Source organism: Zootoca vivipara, chromosome 11, assembly GCF_963506605.1.
Source record: "Zootoca vivipara chromosome 11, rZooViv1.1, whole genome shotgun sequence".
Lineage (NCBI taxonomy): Eukaryota > Metazoa > Chordata > Lepidosauria > Squamata > Lacertidae > Zootoca > Zootoca vivipara.
The window spans coordinates 57,434,955-57,455,773 of record NC_083286.1 but is presented as its reverse complement, the minus strand read 5'-3'; the positions used below and the strand labels follow the sequence as shown (position 1 = coordinate 57,455,773).

The 20,819-nt window shown below is 45.4% G+C and overlaps 1 protein-coding gene across 2 annotated transcripts in view; it reads left to right on the top strand.

Moving 5' to 3' along the window:
- The window catches only part of PIK3C3 (phosphatidylinositol 3-kinase catalytic subunit type 3), a 104,356-nt gene that overhangs the window by 13,815 nt on the left and 69,722 nt on the right, over positions 1-20,819 (top strand). For both annotated transcript variants that reach the window (XM_035100486.2, XM_035100487.2), the window contains 10 exons: positions 2,758-2,844; positions 5,601-5,696; positions 10,622-10,693; positions 11,091-11,195; positions 12,664-12,756; positions 13,456-13,641; positions 14,994-15,148; positions 15,481-15,571; positions 16,312-16,379; positions 18,692-18,797. In XM_035100486.2, coding sequence (XP_034956377.1) covers positions 2,758-2,844; positions 5,601-5,696; positions 10,622-10,693; positions 11,091-11,195; positions 12,664-12,756; positions 13,456-13,641; positions 14,994-15,148; positions 15,481-15,571; positions 16,312-16,379; positions 18,692-18,797 — 1,059 coding nt within the window. The remainder of the gene's footprint in view (positions 1-2,757; positions 2,845-5,600; positions 5,697-10,621; positions 10,694-11,090; positions 11,196-12,663; positions 12,757-13,455; positions 13,642-14,993; positions 15,149-15,480; positions 15,572-16,311; positions 16,380-18,691; positions 18,798-20,819) is intronic.

Here is a 20,819-nt window from a genome sequence, read left to right as displayed (position 1 = left end):
TTCATCCCCCCCCCCCCCCAAGATAGATAGATAGATAGATAGATAGATAGATAGATAGATAGATAGATAGATAGATAGATAGATAGTCCGGGCCCCCACAAGGTCTGAGGGACAGTGGACTGGCCCCCTGGTGAAAAAGTTTGCTGACCCCTGACGTAAATGATAAACATTTAAGGTTCAGCCATTGTGCTTAGCTATGAGGATGGTTGAGGTGAAGGTTATATTGCAGCACAAAATTTACTTCCACAAATTATAGCTCTGCAAATCTTCAGGGTCAATCTCATACTTTTATTTTAGACTTGGTGTCTGGGTTGTGGGGTGTTTTTTGTTTTGTTTTTGTTTTGCAGAAGGAAAATCTTTACTCTTTAATAATTTTTATTACATTTTATGTTTTACAATTTCAAATAAACACTTTACAAACTTTAAAATATCCAATGATTTCCATTCTTCTCTTTCCATGGGTCATTTTACATATCTTACATCCCCGCATAACCATTCAAATCAATTTTCCACTGTTGCATCTGTCAAAAATCATTTACTCTGTTGAATTTATCTTAACGCTGCCAGCGTTTTCAGCTGCATACAGTTATTTTCTATGTATTCAATAAATGTTTTCCAATCTTCTGCAAAAGGAAAATCTTTAGGTAGGTTGCAATCCGACCCCCCTTGCGGACTGAGGAGACGTATAAGCTAAACAAGCTATAGCTTAGGGCCCCACTTTCTTGGCCCCCCCAAAAATTTTTTTAAAGGGAAAAAGAAATCTGGATGCACATTTCCAAAATATAAGATAAAAAAGCAAATAAAATAAAACCTACATACAGCAACAGTGTTTTGTGTTGTGTATGCACCTATTAGGTCCATAAATTACCATATAGCATAAATTCAAAACAAAAAAACAGCGACAATCTGTTGTTGACAAAAGACAGCTGGACAGCTCCGTGTCAAGCGGACACGGAGCAATGGATTCAAACTACAAGAAAGAAGCTTCCACCTAAACATTAGGAAGAATTTCCTGACAGTAAGAGCTGTTTGGCAGTGGAATTTGCTGCCAAGGAGTGTGGTGGACTCTCCTTCTTTGGAGGTCTTTAAGCGGAGGCTTGACAGCCATATGTCAAGAATGCTTTGATGGTGTTTCCTGCTTGGCAGGGGGTTGGACTGGATGGCCCTTGTGGTCTCTTCCAACTCTATGATTACATGATTCTATAGAGGGCCCCTTTACCTTTAGTAGCTTAGGGCCTCATCCAACCTCAATCTGGTCCTGCACACATCTTGCACCAGGCATTGCACCGACGCAACACATGATTCACCTTTGAAGCTCCTGCTACAAGTGTGCAGTGGCAAGCACTAACTTAGCTGCACAAAGATTTATCCATGCACAACACAATGTTTTCCTCCATCCGCCCCCCCCCATGTACCCCCTAAATCTGTGCTGGGAGTTCCTGCAGATCTTGTGCTAATCTATGCAATGATTTAATTGAATATAATAATACAGTGGTGCCTCGCTAGACGAATTTAATTCATTCCATGGGTCTTTTCTTATAACGAAAAATTCGTCTAGCGAATCCCATAGGAATGCATTGAAATTTTTTTTGAATTTTTTTTTTGCCCATAGGAACGCATTAATTGAATTTCAATGCATTCCTATGGGAAACCGCGATTCGCTAGACAAATTTTTCATAAAACAAATTCGTCTAGCGAGGCAACCTCCGCTAGAAAAAACCTTTAGTTAAGGAAATTTTGTTAAGCAGGGCATTCGTTAAGCAAGGCACCACTGTAATAATAATAATAATAATAATAATAATAATAATAATAATAATAATAATAATAATAATAAATTTATTATTTATACCCCACCCATCTGCCTGGGTTTCCCCAGCCACTCTGGGTGGCTTCCAACAGAAAAATAGAATAAAATAATCAATTAAACATTAAAAGCCTCCCATACTATCCATATGACTCCTGACATCACCAATGTTGCCTGCATTCACAGACAGTTTATTCCATTACCCCCAGCTGTTGATTTCAGCATTGTATTTGAGGTTTCACACCGCACAGAAGCTACTCCTGGGAACATGTTCCACAAGTTTTGCACTCGTTTCTGTGCAGTTTGCAAGCACGTTGTTTCCTGGAAGTGCTAAACTTTCTATTGTATTCTGCGATATTTGCAGAAGTTGGCTTGTGCGTTGTGTGAAAGCTTGACGGAGATGCGGAAATTAACAGAAAAGTATCAGAGTAATGGAACGAACTGCCATCTCAGGGCAACCTGTAATGAACAATTTGGGGATGCGCCCCCCCCCCCCCCAGTCTCATGGATTCCAGCAAGAGGATCGAGCATGCAAAGTTGCAATGCTAAGCACACTTTCTGTGTGGAAATTAATTCTTGGGGAAGCATGCTTGGAATTCCACTGAGCACCTCTCCCATCAAAACCCTTGGGACTGAACACTCTTTTTTAGGGTGGATTGTGACCTTTCTGAATAGGTTAACTATCTCCCCCCCGCTCCCCCTCCCCTGATTAACATGCTCTGAATTTTGGGAACATGCTGGCTGTTATAAAGGCAGCTGAACTGTTTTGCTGAGGCTTGAAATACATGCCATGCATATTTAGTTTAAAGCAGTTTTCGGTTGTCTTCAAAACAACAAATTCCTGCCTTGCCGGGTGTTGGACTGGATGATCTTTGGAGATCCCTTCCAACTCTACGATTCTGTGATCAGATTTCAGAATGACGCCTCTCTCTTTCTCTTTCCACCCATGGCAGCTCACCAAATCTCACCGACAAGGCCACATGGTCAAAGTCGACTGGCTGGACAGACTGACCTTTCGGGAGATCGAGATGATCAATGAGGTAGGTCGTAGGGGGCACTGAGCTTCTAATGAGCTTTCGAGCCTTGCTGATGCAAAAACCTCGGCGCACCAGGATGTCTGTAATTCAGGGGGTGCACCCAGTCTCCACCTGCACTCTATGCAAACGTTAAATTAAAGACTCGGCCCTCCGGGCTCTGAAGTTTCTCAGTTCAAAGGCTGGAAATGGATCACAGTTTCTGTGCACAAATGTAAGACGGGAGACACCTGGCTTAATAGCAGTACATGCAAAAAACGGATCTAGGGGTCTTGGTGGACCACAAGCTTAAGATGAATCAACAGTGTGATGCAGCAGCAGCAGCAGCAGCAGCTAAAAAAAAAAAAAAAGCTGATGCTTGTCTAGGCTGCACCAATAGTCATATAGTGTCCAGATCTAGAGAAGTGATAGTACCACTCTATTCTGCCTTAGTCAGACCACACTTGGAATATTGTGTCCAGTTCTGAGTGCCACAATTTAAGAAGGATAATGACAAGCTGGAATGTGTGCAGAGGAGGGCAACCAAGATGATCAAGGGTCTGGAAACCAAGCCTGGATGAGGAACGGTTGAAGGAACTGGGAAAGTTTAGCCTGGAAAAGAGGACACTGAGAGGAGAGAGGAGAGCCATCTTCCAATATCTGAAGGGCTTTCGCATGGAACAAGCTTGTTTTCTCCTTTTCTGGAGATTCATAGAATCATAGAATTGTAGAGTGTGGAAGGGACTGTGAGGGTCATCTAGTGCAAACCCTTTGCAATGCAGGAATCTCAACTAAAGTATCCATAACAGATGGCCATCCAACCTCTTCTTAAAAACCTCGAACAGAGGAGAGTCCATCACCTCTTGTGGGAGTGTGTTCCACTGTTGAACAGCTGTTACTGTCAGATTTTCCCCCCCCTACATGTTTTTTTTCCTACAAGAAAGGAGATTCCTACATTTAGTCAGAAACTCCTTTCTTGTAACTTGAAGCCATTGGTTTGAGTCCTACCTCCAGAGCAGGAGAAAACAATCTTGTTACCAGGCAGGAGATTCCGACTAAACATCAGGAAGAACTTTCTGACAGTAAGGGCTGTTTGACAATTGAATGGATTTCAACTCCAAGGTACTCTCCTTCCTTGGAGGTTTTTAAGCAGAGGTTGGACAACCATCTGTCATGGATACTTTAGCTTTGATTCCTGCATTGCAGGGGGTTGGACTAAATGCCCCTTGGTGTCCCTTTTAACTCTACAATTATAGGATTCTGGGACGTGAAACTGTCTTATGTTGAGCACACAGATCACCCATCTCAATCAGTATAGGCTACACTGACTGGCAGCAGTTCTTCAGGGTTTCGGGTAAGGAGAATTCCCAATAGAGCTGCCATTGTTGATTGAGCTTGGGACCTTCTGCATTCAAAGCATGTGTTCTGCTGCTGAGCAATACAGCCCATCCCAACGAAACAGTCCAAAAGGCAGGAACTGCGGCAACACCTGTCCCATGAAACAGTCTTGGATATTCATATTTGATGGAGCAGTCTGACATATTTGCATTTGATTTAGTACATTTTCTAACCCCCCCCCAAAAAAATCATTATTTGAATGCTGCGTGGCAGCCTTTGACTTCCCTGCACACATTGATTGCTTAGTGCAGTAGTCCCCAGTCTTTTCTGACCAGGGGCCCATCTTTAATCCACACATGAATTTGGAGACCCACTTCTTCCCCTTTCTTACCCTATATTTGCATTGTAGTGCTTCTCCAGCAACCCACCTTAGATCCAGCTGTGACCTGTCCCCAATACCCAACAGATTAGTGCAGTGTTTCTCAGACTTGTCTTGACAGCTGCTGGAGACCCAACTCCCATTATCTGTAGCTAGCAGGGCCAGTGGTCAGAGACGATGGGCGTTGCAGTCCGGCAACAACTGGAGAACAACGTTTGCAAAACAGGAGATTGGTGGGTCTGCAGAGAAGCAGAGACTCCGAACCTACATAACGTCTACAGCCTGCCATCATGGTTCTTCTCCCCCCAAAATAAAATAAAATAAAATAAAATAAAATAAAACCTTCTGTCAGAGAGAGGACTGGCAGGAAGCAGACCTCTCTACCGACACACACACACTGGCAAGACGGGACAGAGAGCAGCAAGGCAGGAAGGAGGTTCCAGGGCTCTAGCAGCATCCTGGCGCTTCGGGAGATAGAGGAAAGGGGAAGGAGGTTCCAAGGCTCAAGCAGAACCCTGGAGCCGCAACTGCAGTTGGGAAGCAGAGAAGAAGGGGCGGAGCCAGCTTCAACAGAGGGTGGAAAGGAGGGGGAAGAATCAAAGGCACCCGAGGAGAAAGGTTTGACACAATGGGGATCCGTAGCGCCGGTAGGGGCGTTTTGGGGACCAGTCTTAAAGGCTGGGTCAGAGCCCACCAGACGCCATTGCGGGCTTCTCCCCCACGCTGAGCAGACATGATTTGAGACATCTCAGCACTGTATATAGAATGCACAATAAAACTCTGAAAATCCAGAAGATGTGTGGAGTGCTTACTCGGGAGTAGCCAATACCAATCCGTGACACCTTCCTTGTAGCAACTTTGGAAGTTTCAATCAGTTTAGCCGTCCTGGTTTTGGGTTACCCCAAACCAAGGTGGTGTAGCAGCAGCATGGAAATCTGATCCATATGTTGCCTGTGCCGGAGATAATTCATTCTTTCCCCATTGCACAAGCAACAGGTGTTTCTTTCTCGGTGCAGTTTATCCTAGCATTAAATCTCCCCCCCCCCTTCTATCTCTTTGCTTTCAGAGTGAAAAGCGCAGTTCCAACTTTATGTATCTGATGATTGAATTCCGCTGCGCAAAATGTGATGACAAAGAATACGGGATAGTTTATTACGAGAAGGTACGCGGCTTTCACGAGCTTTTACGTTTTTGTTTATTTTTGTATCTCAAGCGCCAGGCAAACAAATGTGCATGTTTCCCCTCGTGCCAGGGCTGGTGGTGGAATACTTATTCCCCCGCCCTTCCAGGACAGCCTAGCAGACACAGCTGCCAGGTGGCGGACACTTACGTGAGCATGCAAATCAAATACAGAAGCTGTCGTGTGATTGCGTTTTCCAGTCGTTCATGGAATGCACTTCAGGTTTATAGAATTTTGATAAGTGCAAGTAATTTTAAGAATCTTTAGATACACTGGCACAGCTTTACTTCTTTGTTTCCTGCCCTCAACCCACTTCCCCCCCAAAACAACCCCACTTCTAATAAACACCCCCACCATCACAACTTAAAGTAATTAATTAGTTCATTAGTCAATTAATGTATGTTAATTTGGGTCTTAATCAAGGTTTGACTTTGTTCATTTGCAAACCCAGAGTGGCAAGACATGAGGCATAACTATAACCACAGGCGCAAAATTGTAAGGCATGTTCATTACCTGCATAATCATAATATGAAATTTAAAGAGTGGGGAAAGCAACTTAAAGCATTGTAATATAACGATATAGCGCCTTTGAAAATAACATAGCTTAGAAATGGCATTTGTTTGTGTGTGCGGTTGCAGTGATAGTTTTTTTTTCCCCTGGTACCGTGTTTCCCCTTTTTTAATACGTAGTCAGAAAGTAAGCCATGGCAGGGTTTTTAACCATTTGAGAGCTATAAGACATACCCCGAAAATAAGCCATACTTCCGCACCAGCTAGCAGGACCCAGCATGCCGGCCGCGACAGGAGGAGGAAGCCTGCCGGGTCGGGTCAGTGCCCGGAAGCGGCGGTGGCTGCTTTAGTGCCAATAAAGCGTGCAGCAGTGCCGCACGGAGCACCAGCCAGCAGGACCCAGCTCCTGCAATGCCGGCCGCGGCAGGAGGAGGAAGCCTGCGGGGTCGGGTGGGTGCCCAGAAGCGGTGGCGGCTGCAGCGCTGACAAAGCGTGAAGCAGCGCCGCACGAAGCACCAAGGGCACGAGCGGCAGGAGGAAAGAGAGAGAGGCTCGTTACTTGCGGCACTTTAAGAGAAGCAGCCAGAACCGATCTCCATATTCCGAGCCTCCCTTTTGCGCGTGCGGGCATGTTAAAGCCCCGATCACTTCACTCCCCACTTCTTCCTCGCCATCCCTCCCTTTCACGCATTGCCTTGACCCCGCAGCCCCCCTCCCTGGCCATCTTCCCCTAAGTGCAGCGCTGCTTCGTGAGCGCTGCAGCCGCACGCTCTCTGTGTGTGCTGCAGCCGCACGCTCTCTGTGTGTGCGCGTGTCTCTTTCTTTCTCTCCCTGTGCGTCCGTCTCTGTGTGTGTGTGTGTGTGTGTGCGCGCGCGCGTCTCTCTCTCTCCCCCCCCGTGCGTCTCTCTGTGTGTGTGTTTGTGCGCGTCTCTTTCTTTCTCTCCCCGTGCATCCGTCTCTCTCTGTGTGTGTGTTTGTGCGCGTCTCTTTCTTTCTCTCCCCGTGCATCCGTCTCTCTCTGTGTGTGTGTTTGTGCGCGTCTCTTTCTTTCTCTCCCCGTGCATCCGTCTCTCTCTGTGTGTGTGTTTGTGCGCGTCTCTTTCTTTCTCTCCCCCGTGCGTCCGTCTCTCTCTGTGTGTGTGTTTGTGCGCGTCTCTTTCTTTCTCTCCCCGTGCATCCGTCTCTCTCTGTGTGTGTGTTTGTGCGCGTCTCTTTCTTTCTCTCCCCGTGCATCCGTCTCTCTCTGTGTGTGTGTTTGTGCGCGTCTCTTTCTTTCTCTCCCCCGTGCGTCCGTCTCTCTCTGTGTGTGTGTGCGCGCGTCTCTTTCTCTCTCTCCCCCGTGCGTCTCTGTGTGTGTGTGTGTGTGTGTGTGTGTGTGTGCGCGCGTCTCTTTCTTTCTCTCCCTGTGCGTGTCTCTCTCTCAGTGTGTGTGTGTGTGTGTGTGTGTGTGTGTGTGTGTGTTTGCGCGCGCGCGCGCGCGCGCGCGTCTCCCCCCCCCCCCCACAGAGAAAAGGTTCCGCTTCGGCTCGTCATTCAACCGCGCGCGCACGCCAGGGGCATGGGCCCAAGCCTCGTCCCCCTCGCGCTTCCCTCACAAGCATCTCAGAGCGGGACGGGTCACGGCCTCCCTCCTCATTCCTCGGCCGGCGTGAGAGAGCCCGGGGAGCAGAAGGATCCCAGGTTTAACCCCCAGGTACCCCCAAGTTTGAAATTCTGGAGAGCTGCTGCCAGCCTGGTTGACAGCAAAACCTGGATAGCACAGTAGGCTAGAGTGTGGTGTTTATAATGTGCGCGGAAGAGAGCACCGAGTGTCCTGAGCCAGTGGGACCCAGTTGTACCAGCACTTAAAAAAAAGACACCCCCTGAAAATAAGCCACCGTGTGTTTTTTTGAGGAAAAAAAGTTATAAGACGGTGTCTTAAAAAAGGGGAAACACGGTAGATATATCGGCAAGCAATTAAATCAAGTGCTTGCTGTTTCCCACCCTAACGGAAGATCTGGCCTCTTCCTAACTTCCTCCAGCCCTTAACAAAATCTAGTATCCTAGTATTTTGGTAGGAATGTTGATTGTTGCCCTGTCAGTAACTGCTTTCTAGAATTCTGTTGTTTTCAGCTGGGTAGGAGTGTGTGAAGAAGAGTTAGATAATAAATAAATAAGCAGTAAGCAAGCAGACAAGAAAAAAAAAAGATTATATAAACCTTATATTGATTGGGAACTGGACTAAAGGGATCTAGTTTTCATTTATGCAGATGATGGATACCCCTAAACTATCTGGGGGTGCAAAATTGATCTGAGACCCTGCTCTTCTTAATATTTCTTCATTCTGATCACTTTTACACAGTCCAGGATTTGCATTCCAAAACAGTTATCATACTCACATTGGCTAAGGAACCATTGCTGTTTTCTTCTTTGAGTAATTTATAGCATCTTATTATGCCGATTACATGATGTTTCCTTTAATCTCATCATCCAAAGGTCTCAGGTGTGGTTGGCATTTGTCTCTCTCAGGAGACAACAGAAGTATGTGCTGTGGTCTAAACCACTGAGCCTCTTGGGCTTGCGGTTCAGAAGGTCGGCGGTTCGAATCCCTGCAACGGGGTGAGCTCCCGTTGCTCTGTCCCAGCTCCTGCCAACCTAGCAGTTCAAAAGCACACCAGTGCAAGTAGATAAATAGGTACTGCTGTGGCGGGAAGGTAAACGACACTTCCGTGCGTTCTGGTTTCCATCACAGTGTTTCTGTTGTGCCAGAAGCGGTTTAGTCTTGCTGGCCGCATGACCCGGAAAGCTGTCTGTGGACAAACGCCGGCTCCCTCAGCCTGAAAGCAAGATGAGTGCTACAACCCCATAGTCACCTTTGACTGGACCTAACCACCCCGGGGTCCTTTGCCTTTTTAATTTTATATGTGTACTTCTATTGGTCTCATGTAACTGTCACAGAAATCCTGTACAAAGTTCCAGGCAGCCGGCACAAGATGATAGCGGGTTGAAGTTTACACCTGTTTTCAGTTTATTGTGACTCCTGAACTGCTTGCTGAAGCTGATGGTTTTGTGGTCCTACCAGGGCCCAAATGAACACTAGAGTTCGAATCTCCTTTCAAGCAGCGAAGCAAATTGGGCAGGCCTTGGATGACCCAGCCTCTCTCGCTCTCTCAAACTAGCCTATCTTACAGGGCTGATGTAACTGGGGATGGACTGGGAGCACCTTCTGTATGGAGCTCCCCTATGGACCTCCTTTGGAGTAAGGCCAGAATACAGGCTGTATGCTCTGCTTTAGTCCTGCTCTCTGTGTCATGAAAGTGGGGAGGGAATGTGTGCTTTCTGCTCTGATGGCATTCTCATGAATGTACAATAGGGTGATGACTTTTTTACAACCTCATTTTCCTGTATCATAATTTGATGAGCTTTCATTAAAGATTATATGAAATCTTACTTTCAAAGAGATTTGATTAAAAAAAACCTCACACACAAAATGATTTTAAAATTTTTATTTATCAGTTTTTTGACCATTTTTGAAGTCACTGTAAGCAGATAAAAAATTGAACCCAAGCTTTAGAGTCACATATATACACAACACTATATAGGGTCATCAAACACACAAGGAAGCTTTTTTTTAGCTGCAGTAACAGTATAGACGCCGCTAGAGGACGATGTTTTGCTACCTCTCCTGTAGGTTCTTTTCCCAACATGCCCAGCAGGGTCTTCTGGCTGAGTTTTGAGGTCCCCAAAAGGGGCTTTTACCTTGCGCAGGTGTGACATTTGTATACCCTATGTTGCTAAGAACACTCCCCATTGTGAAATGTAGTGTTGTGTCCAAATTTGATATGAAATATATATAGAATTGTTAATTCAATTCTATGAAATGGTAAAACGGCATACAAAAAAATTTAAACCGGTTTGTGCGTAACCTTTTTTAAATATTTCAATGAAATAGACCTCATTTTAGTCATTAATAGGCAAAAGTTCATCCATTTGTGCTACAGGAAATATTTTTTGAGGGGTAAAAAATGAAAAAGTCATCACCCTAATGTACAACAAGATGTGCCTGAGTTGGGGATTTGCTGTTCAAAACAAAAGGGGAATATCCTAAAATAGCCTTGACCCTGGGTGTGTACTGATGAACCTGCTAGATTATTCAAAAACAAATCCTAGCCATTGCGTATTTCAAAATGTGTTTCCGTTCTATGGCTTTGTTGCGTTGTCTCTTTCCCCACAAGGCCGGATTTCCATGTCCCCCTCACTTCCCCCCATGCTGTGGCTTTCTTCAAGGTACTGCGGCTTAAGAGCTGAATTTCCAAATCTTGCCTCTGGAACATATTAAGTCCCTTTGACAAGCCACATTGATCTTTATCAGCTGATAGATTTAATGTTCCTTTCTCTGAACGGCTTTGTCACCTAGGACGGCGATGAGTCATCACCCATTTTAACGAGCTCTGAGATCGTCAAGGTTCCAGATCCACAGATGTCGATGGTGAGTCGTTTTCTGCACAACGTAGTCTGTGGAACGGCAAGGGGATGCTGAAATGGGGAGTGTGTATTCATGCACCTTAATGTACAAATGAGGATGCCTCAGTTTTCCATAAGTAATCATAATCTTATTTATATGACACCCATCTGACTGGTTTGCTCCAGCCACTCTGGATGGCTCCCAACAAAATATTAAAAACACAGTAGAACATAAACCATTTAAAAACTTCCCTATACAGGGGTGTCTTCAGGTAGCTTCTAAAGGTGGCTTTTAAGTCATGCCAGCACTCCGATATAATGCAGAAGTTAACACTAGGGGAACGTTAAGGAAGCGGAACAAACTGTTGTGTGAATGGCAGGGGTATTTTCCTCCTCTCTCAACTAACTTTTGTTTACTGAAGGAAAACCTAGTGGAAAGGAAACACCACAAGCTCGCTCGGAGTTTAAGAAGTGGACCTTCTGACCACGATCTCAAGCCCAACGCTGCTACCCGAGATCAGCTCAACGTATGTTGTTGTTCCCCCCACACCTTGGAACGGATGTTGGACATTGTTGGCCAGCAGCTCCTGAAATGCGAACACAAGACATTGTGTGTGTTACCTGTACCCCAATTTTCAGCCTCGCCCTCTCAAACTGACCAGATTAAGGCACCGCACACTGATTTGTGGCTAGTGCTGACCACAGTTTGGAAACCTAAACCTTGGTTAAGGCTTCCAAAGAGTACAGGCAAACTGTAGTTTAGAGCACCTTATCTGTTTGCATTTCTCAGCCTCTCAGCCTCTCCAGAGGGCATAGCGATGGTTTGTTCTTTCTGACTTCAAAGTTAGCCCAAATCATGGTTTGCAATCATTACATCAAACCACACTGTTATAATGATACTAATATTAATGATATATTATTTGTACCACCCCCCCCCCCAAATCTGGCTGGGTTTCCCCAGCCACTCTGGGCGGCTTCCAACAGAATATTAAAATACAGTAATCTATTAAACATTAAAAGCTTCCCTAAGCAGGGCTGCCTTCAGATGTCTTCTAAAAGTCTGGTAGTTGTTTTTCTCTTTGACATCTGGTGAGAGGGCGTTCTACAGGGAGGGTGCCACTACTGAGAAGGCCCTCTGCCCGGTTCCCTGTAACCTCGCTTCTTGCAGTGAGGGAACCGCCAGAAGGCCCTCGACAATGAACCTCAGTGTCCGGGCAGAATGATGGGGGTGAAGATGCTCCTTCAGGTAAACTATCACCGAGGCCGATTAGGGCTTTAAAGGTCAACACCAACACTTTGAATTGTGCTTGGAAACATACTGGGAGCTGTTCTTCTTCAGATGAAGTGCTCGTAAGAAGTGGGGCTAATTGTTGCAAAGAGAACTGATAGCAGAAGCAAGTGCAGTGGTACCTTGGTTCTCAAACTTAATCCATTCCGGAAGTCCGTTCCAAAACCAAAGCGTTCCAAAACCAAGGCGCGCTTTCCCATAGAAAGTAATGCAAAACGGATTAATCCGTTCCAGACTTTAAAAAACAACCCCTAAAACAGCAATTTAGCATGAATTTTCCTATCTAACGAGACCATGGATCCATAAAATGAAAGCGATAAACAATGTACTGCAGTCACACAATCAATTCATTAGTAGCTGGACTGGGTTCCACACAGTCACAAAAAGAGAGAGAGAGGGAACCACAGAAATGCAAAATAAATAGCAAAAACAGACAAACCTCAGCGTAACACTCAAAACGGAAGTGTGGCACTCAAATCGGAAGCATGACACTCACAAGCCGGGTTTGTGTACTGCATTGATATTTTATTTAGGAATTAGCAGTATATAAATAAATACAAATGAAGCAGAAGATGAGGAGGCACTTCTGACCTCCTACATGTTATTAATAGGTATTATTTTAGAGGTTTGGAGTTTGTGTGCTTAAGACACAACACCCCACTCCTTCGGTCCAAATAAAAGAAACCCACAAGTACCTCTTTATTTAGATCATCGTGAGCTATCCTCCGACGAAACAGCTGACTTACGAAGAGCAGGACCTCGTGTGGAAATTCCGATACTATCTCACTCATCAGGAAAAGGCGAGTGCCCGAATTAAATTTATATTCTTACAATTACAGTCATACCTTGTGTAGCATTAGGTTCATGTTTCGTCTTTTCGGCTTGCGAACGCGTGCACAGACATGCTCTATTGTGCCGTGCATGTGCACAGAAATGACGCTCTAGTTACGGACTTTTTGGGGTGCAAACGGCACCCCGGAAAGGAACGAGTCTGTAACTAGAGGTACCGCTGTGCTTTTTAATGCTGCAGGCATCAAAACATGCAAACGTGTGGGTGTTTTTAAAAATCCGTCCTTCCTTCCCCTGTGGATGTGTGCAGTTTGAAATATTTTAAAATATTCGGTTGTTCTGCACATTCTGCTATCCTGAAACCATGTGAAAGGCTGAATATGCTACCACGGCCCCTGTAGTCTGTAGGGTTTCCACCCCGGGATCGGATGTCGACCTGAGGTTGAAGCATAGTGAGGAAAAGGAAGGGCAGCTAGACAAGAAAAGAAACAAAACGACAACGACTCTTGGATAGTTGCATGGGATTGTAGCTAAGCCAATAAAAGATCATTTGATCCCGCTGTGGTTCAAATCCTGTTCACGGTCCCTTATGGTTGCCATTGCTGTGTTGCTGCTGCTCTTTTAAAGGCAGGGATGAAGTTAGAAATGACGGTGCCTAGTTCAGTCGGAGGAAGGAGGCCCTGTGTGATTGCAGCTTTTTTGTCTTCCAGGCGCTGACAAAGTTCTTGAAGTGTGTCAACTGGTACCTCCCGCAGGAAGCGAAGCAGGCGCTGGAGCTCCTGGGGAAGTGGAAGCCGATGGACGTGGAGGACTCCCTGGAGCTCTTGTCCTCGCACTTCACGAACACCACAGTCCGGCGTTACGCTGTCGCTAGGTTGCAGCAGGCAGACGACGAGGTGTGGGAATGCCCCGCTGTCGCTTGTCCTATATTCCGGTTAGATTCAGCCAGACACGTGTGACTGACTTTTTCCATAGGTTGGCATGTAGAATCATAGAAGCGTAGAGTTGGAAAAGGGCCACATGGATAATTTGGTTTGTTTGTTTGTACCTTGCCCATCTGACTCTGGGCAGCTTACCAACAGTTATAAAAAACATAATAAAACACCAGACATTAAAAACTTCCCTATACAGCGCTGCCTTCAGATGACTGCCGAAGGTTGTGCAGTTATTTATCTCCTTAGCATATGATGGGAGGGTGTGCAATCCCCTACAATGCAGGTATCTTTCACCCAACGTGGGTCTCAAACCCACAACCCTGAGAGTCAGAGTCTCATGCTCTATCGACTGAGCTATCCCAGTACAGTTGTACCTTGGTTTTCAAACAGCTTAGTTCTCAAACATTTTGGCTCCCGGATGCCGCAAACCCAGAAGTGAGTGTTCTGGTTTGAGAACTGTTTTTGGAAGCCGAATGTCTGACGGGGCTTCAACGGCTTCCGATTGGCTGCAGGAGCTTCCTGCAGCCAATCAGAAGCCGTGCTTTGGTTTTTGAACATTTTGGAAGTCGAACGGACTTCCGGAATGGATTCCGTTCGACTTCCAAGGTACGACTGTATGTGTTTTCTCCCTTCCCTCTCTCTTTCCTCCCCACCCTCTTGCTTTCCCTTTTCATCTCTGGCATTGCATCCATCCCCTTTCATCCACCCCTTTTCAAATTTTCAATATTTATGGAATTGGGCTCCAGGGGAAGTCAGGTGAGCTACATCGCTGCCTTCTGTGGAACAAGCTGTAAAGACATACTTTTATCCAGAGTGGCGTTTAGACATTAAAATGTGAGCTGTTGGGTTAGGACAGTTGGGCCATGTGTCCAACGGTTGAGCCGTGTGCCTAGTGCTGGTTTTAAAATGTTCTAGCCCTATGTCTGAGTGCAATGGGGTTTCATCGTTTTGATTCCATTGATTGTAGTTGGTACAGTCGCCTAAAGGAAGGGTGGCTTAAAAGGTCCCCTCCAAATGATGCAAATTGTAATTCACACCAGCTCCAATCAGCATGGACGGTGGTCAGGGATGATGGGAGTTGTAGTCCAACAGCATTTGGAGCCCTGCTGGATCACACCAACATCCCATCTAGACCAGCATGCTGTTCTCACAGTGGCCAACCGAAGGCGCCATTGGGAAACCCAAATGCACAAGCACTTTTTACCTAAACACACGGAGCAAGAAGCGAGTAAATAAGCAGGATAGGTTAGCTTCCAAAGAGTCCTGGGATCCTGGCAGCTTAACGGACCACTGCCACCCTCTTCCTTATTTAGGATCTCCTGATGTATCTGCTCCAGCTGGTCCAGGCCTTGAAGTACGAAAACTTCGATGACATCAAGAATGGGTTGGAACCTACGAAGAAAGACAGTCAGGGATCCATGACGGAAAGCATGGCTACATCTGGGGCGAATCCTGCAGAGATAGAAAGGTAGGCGGGAGACTTAACCTGATTGGAGGTCCGTATGGGAGTGGGGAGTCTAGACTGCATAGTTTTGCATCCTGTCTTCCTGGGGAGAGCAGGTGTGACTGAGGAGGAGCATGTTCAGCCTGAGAAGATTCCCAGGAGCCTTATAGAGGGGGCTGGGGATCCTCATGTGGCCCCTTGGGACCTCAGGTTCTCCCCCCCCCAAAAAAATAACAATAAGAAGAATAAAATATACTAGACTGCATGGACTCAAGGGTCAGCCTTGGGTTAAGACAGCCTCCCATGAGAAAGAGGCCTTAAAATCCATGTATAACCCACTTCCATTCCCCTGTCAGCTCTCAGATCATCACGAGCCCATTGCCTCTCATCTCCTCCCCACCTTCTGCAGCAAAATCAAAGGAGCCTGCTGACAGCGAAAACCTTGAGGTGAGTAAAATACTGACAGGAACCCTTAAGTTTTAAGAGAATGGGCTCTATTGGAGCTAGGAAGGTTCTGGTTTTCAATTCTGAGCCCAACCACGATCTCTCAGAGCAGCCTCTTGTGAGCTTTATTGGCCTCAACCGCACCTGAATTATACTGTGGCCTACTTTTCAGGTGTCTTGGGTTTCGACAATCTCCAACAAAGTAGTTTTACTAGTTGCAAGGATTTCCCTTTCTGTGACCAATGTTTCCTGCCCTCTCCTCTCCCCATGTGGGTGCCCTGCACCCCAAATCTGCCCCCAAAGGTTGGGAAAAGCCCTAGAACAGATTTAGAGGGCAGGTGTGTGTGTGTGTGGGGGGGGAATTCTGTTGACCTATGCAATAAAGAAAACATGCATTAAAAAACAGAATCTTAAATAATGAGGGAAATCTAGGTTGAGCAACCTTCACTGTGAATAGGAGACATTGCAAACCTGTACAAACCAGACAGCAGATATTCAATCCTATCCTTATTGTTGAGCTACCCCTGCTAACCTTTTTCTAGGTGTTTCATGCAGTTTGCAGTATAGCGTATAAGGCATTAGGTATCCCTTATCCAGGGAGTTTCTGAGCTTTCTTTAGTGCAAAACTGCAATCGGTGTTATGTTTGAACATAAGTATCCCAACGAGCTGTTCATGCATTTTAAACATGTAAAGGTCCTCCTCCGTTTCACAACCTTTAAGCGACGTTTCCCTGTACTTTCAGCAAGACCTTTGCACGTTCTTGATCTCGCGAGCCTGCAAGAATTCCACGCTGGCAAACTACTTGTATTGGTAAGTGCAGAACAACAACAACAACAACAACAACAACAACAACACTTTATTATTTATACCCCGCCCATCTGGCTGGGTTTCCCCTACCACTCTGGGCAGCTTACAACAGAATATTAAATACAATAATCTAATAAATATTAAAAGCTTCCCAAAACAGGGCTGCCTTCAGATGTCTTCTAAAAGTCTGGCAGTTGTTTTTCTCTTTGACATCTGGTGGGAGGGCGTTCCACAGGGCGGGTGACACTACCAAGAAGGCCCTCTGCCTGGTTCTGTGTAACTTGGCTTCTTGCAACGAGGACACCCGCAAGAAGGCCCTCGGCGCTGGACCTCAGTGTCTGGGGAGAATGATGGGGGTTGAGACGCTCCTTCAGGTATACTGTGCACCAGAAACAGCTGCCGCTCTAGCTTCCTGGCAAGTGGGACGCAGTCCCCTTACCAGCAAGGCAAAAGCTTGTCCGTTTTCTCCCCTCCTCAGTATTCCTCACCCAGCCCAGACATTGACCAAACCCCTCGGCCTCAGGAAAACTGAGTGTTTGAATCATGTTTCTTATACCATAGTTTTGCCACTTCTGAATTCCCTAAACACAGACCTTTAGGGGAGGTCAGAAAGGTCCTATAGACCTGCTGTTTCTCCCTCGGACATGGTCTGGGTGCTCATTCTGCCCTCAGAAAAGATTTCTGACCACTTTTGTGTTTTATTGATTTTCAGTTACAAATGAATTAGAGGTGGGGGGCGAGGGCAGGGATAATACCAGTAATGAGGATGATGATTTTAAAAATTACTTGTACCCTGCCCATCTGACTAGGTTGCACCAACAAATATAAAAGCATAATAAAACAGTGACAGGTAACAGTACAGGGCCGTCACAACAAAGGGAAAATATAACAGAAGCAATCAAAGTTGTGGTCCATTGAATGCACAGTAGTCAAATGAAGGTGTCATTCCACAATGTACCTAATGCTGGTTTTTTGTTTTTTAAAAAAGTGTTGGTTCTTGTGTGGAGATATCAGTCTATAAACGGGCTTTCCATCCCCCATATTCATGGCTCCCTACTCCAAACACTTTCTGCATCCTTTATCGGTGACAGAATTGGTCAGTTTATTGTTCTACTCCCCCCACCCCACAAATGCACACTTTCCTCTATCCAGACTCCTCCATTTCTCAGTGCCAAAATCTGAATGTCATCAGCTCCAGTTCTGGCAGACTTAGCTATAAATCCTCGTGTCTGCTGATCAATGGTGTGTTTTGCCTGACCTGCCTCAGCAGGAGTTGGAAATAATCAAAGGGGTGTTTGGATGTAGCAACCCTTGATGAAAGCCTGGAGTTTGATTTGTAAGCTGTGGCTGGGATACAGGGAAGGGCAAAAGGAGCTAGAGATACAAAAAGCCTTATTTTGAAAGGCTCTGGAGAGAGAGGAGCTCAGTCTGGTGAGAGGAGACACGGAGGCCCCATCTAAAACAGTATCTTTTTTGGCGATCACTCGTAGCCAAGTAAGATTGTCTTCCATAAACGCGGTTTTAAAAGTGAGTCCGTAAGTGACTGTTGAGGCCAATTCTGGATCCACACGTCCTTCTACAGTGGGGACATAGGGTTCCAGACGGGAGTTGATCACGGTGAGCATTTGCCAAGCATGCCTCTCTCTTGGCACTTTTCTCACTTTTGTCCTGAGTTCAAGTGTCTTCAAAGCCCATGACACCTTTGGTAAAGGCTGTCCATGAGTCAATTTCCTTGCAGTGTTTCTGTAGATACAACACAAATGGTTCCGAGTCTTTTTAAAAGTCTCTATTGTCCTTCTCTCTTAAGATAGCTTCACCATTTTAGCATATTCCATCAGATTTTCTTCCCATTCTTCTTTCATTGGTATCTCGTCATTTTTCCATTTTTGGGCTAGCAATATCCTAGCCACGGTTGTGGCATCCATGAAAAGTTTCTTCTCTTTTGGCAAGTCTTGACCTGTAATGCCTAGTAAAAAAAAGCTTCTGGTCTTTTAACAAATGTTATCTTAAACATTCTTTTCATTTCATTATAAATCATTTGTAATTATTTTACAGTTCCACCGCATATGAAAAAAGTGCCCTCTTTTTCTTTGCACTTCCAACACTTATTGGAGCCTGTTCTGGGAACAAGGGTTTCTAAACGACTCCCAGCACCCTTTGCAACAGTGCCCAGGATTCTTCGTGAGAAGCCATGTCTGCTTCAGATGTACCGTGCAGATATGCCTATAGATATCTATATCTCAGGCATCAAAAGCCAGGGCAAAAAGGTGTTCCTTCTAGTCTAAGCTCTGACTCGTTCTCGTCTTCCATGCAAGGTATGTGATTGTGGAGTGTGAAGACCAGGACACCCAGCAGAGAGACCCCAGAACTCACGAGATGTACTTGAACGTCATGAGGAGGTTCAGCCAAGCTCTCCTAAAGGTGAAGTTTACCTTTTCGTGCCGTGCGGAGGCTAGTGGGTATTGGAGCATAATTATAAAGGTTGCATGCACACCTCACAATAAAACAGGCCACCCCAAAGATCAGGGTGTGTGTGTAGATGAATGCCCATATGGGTCAACATTACAACATTTGGGCCTTTTTTCATGTAGAGAAAGGGTGGGTAAGTGAGGACACGATCAGTGCTGGGTTTACATATGAACTAAACAAGCTATACAGTAGTTTAGCCCCCCCCCCAAAAAAAAAATGAAGGGGAAAAACTGGATGTATAGAAGTGTATAAAATTATTCCTGGAGAAAATGAATAGAGAGAAGTTCTCTCTCTCTCTTTCACTCATTAGACCAAACATTTGACATTCTCTATTATGTTAGCTGCAAAGAAGGAAAAGCGAAAGCTTCTAAGCTAACAGTTGGAAGCACTGTTAGTAAAGTATAGAAATAAATATTTTGGTTTACTTATGCCCATCTGGTTCTGTAAAACACCTGCCACAACCCTGGGTTAAATTCTCTCCCCCCCCCTTTTTTCCCCTTCTCTGGTTCTTAATACTTCAGCAAACAAAGTGCATTGTAATAAACATCACACTTGCTTTCAACCACGGGGATCATCTAGGGCAGGCATCCCCAAACTTCGGCCCTCCAGATGTTTTGGACTACAATTCCCATCATCCCCGACCACTGGTCCTGTTAGCTAGGGATCATGGGAGTTGTAGGCCAAAACATCTGGAGGGCCGCAGTTTGGGGATGCCTGATCTAGGGCAAATTCCCCATTCGGGACAAGAAGTTGTTTTGTTCTATGCTTTCCTTGGAAACATTAAATGCTTCTCTATGCTATTTATTTGGCTGCACGATATATAGCAGGCTGTTGCACAGGTTAAGAAAAGCGCTGCTCTTCGCCTGGGGCAGAAATCCGTAGTGATGACGCTGTGTGAGCAATTTGTGTTTTATGGTCTTGGAGTCAAAATCATGGAATAAGACTGATAATAGCTTTCTGAGAAAAACAACAAAGAGGCACCCAAGGGCTGGATTGGTGCTTTAAAAGTCCCAGAGATGGTGGGACACCATTTGTGCAGGTAGAAATTCTGTGAATGGCGCTCTTTAAAAGTACAGTGGTACCTTGGTTCTCAGACATAATCCATTCTGGAAGCCCGTTCCAAAACCAAAGCGTTCCAAAACCAAGGTGCGCTCTCCCATAGAAAGTAATGCAAAATGGATTAATCGGTTCCAGACTTTGAAAAACAACCCCTAAAACATCAATTTAAAATGAATTTTACTCTCTAACGCGACCATGGATCCATAAAATGAAAGCAATAAACAATGTACTGCCGTCACACAATCCGTCAGTCAGTAGCTGGACTGGGTTCCGCACTGTCACAAAAACAAAACAAAAAATAGCTGCAGAAACAAAAACGCAAAATAAATAGCAAAAACAGGCAGACCCCAGCGTAACACTCAAAACAGAAGTGTGGCGCTCAAATTGGAAGCGGAACACTCTCAAAGTGGAACACTTACTTGGGTTCCAAGTTGTTTGAGTACCAAGGCATTTGAGAACCGAGGTACCACTTGTAAACTGAAAGTGCAGTTCTCATTTTGTATTTTTGTGTTCTGAACCACCCTATGGTCTTCGGTTGAAAGGTGGTACACTAATACTAATTATTATTATTATTATCATCATCAAGAGCCTTGTGTTTGTTTGGAGTTCTCATTCACCAGGGCTCTGGGGATCTCTCCTCCCTCCCTCCCTCCCTCCCTCCTTCCCTCTCTCTCTGCTGTATAAATTGGCTCATGTCACATAAGTCCTCACCTCCAGAATGATTGTTGTTGGCACAGCTGTAGAAAAAACAAAACAAAACAAAAACCCCAAAAGGTCAGGTAAGCAACTACCTGCTACAGAGAACTTTGATTGCATTTTATGGAGGGCTGGGGAGGAGGGTGGGATTGCCCGGGAGAAACTTCCTTTTTTATATATATAAAAAAGAGGACGTCGGTGTTTATTATCCGCTCGCTC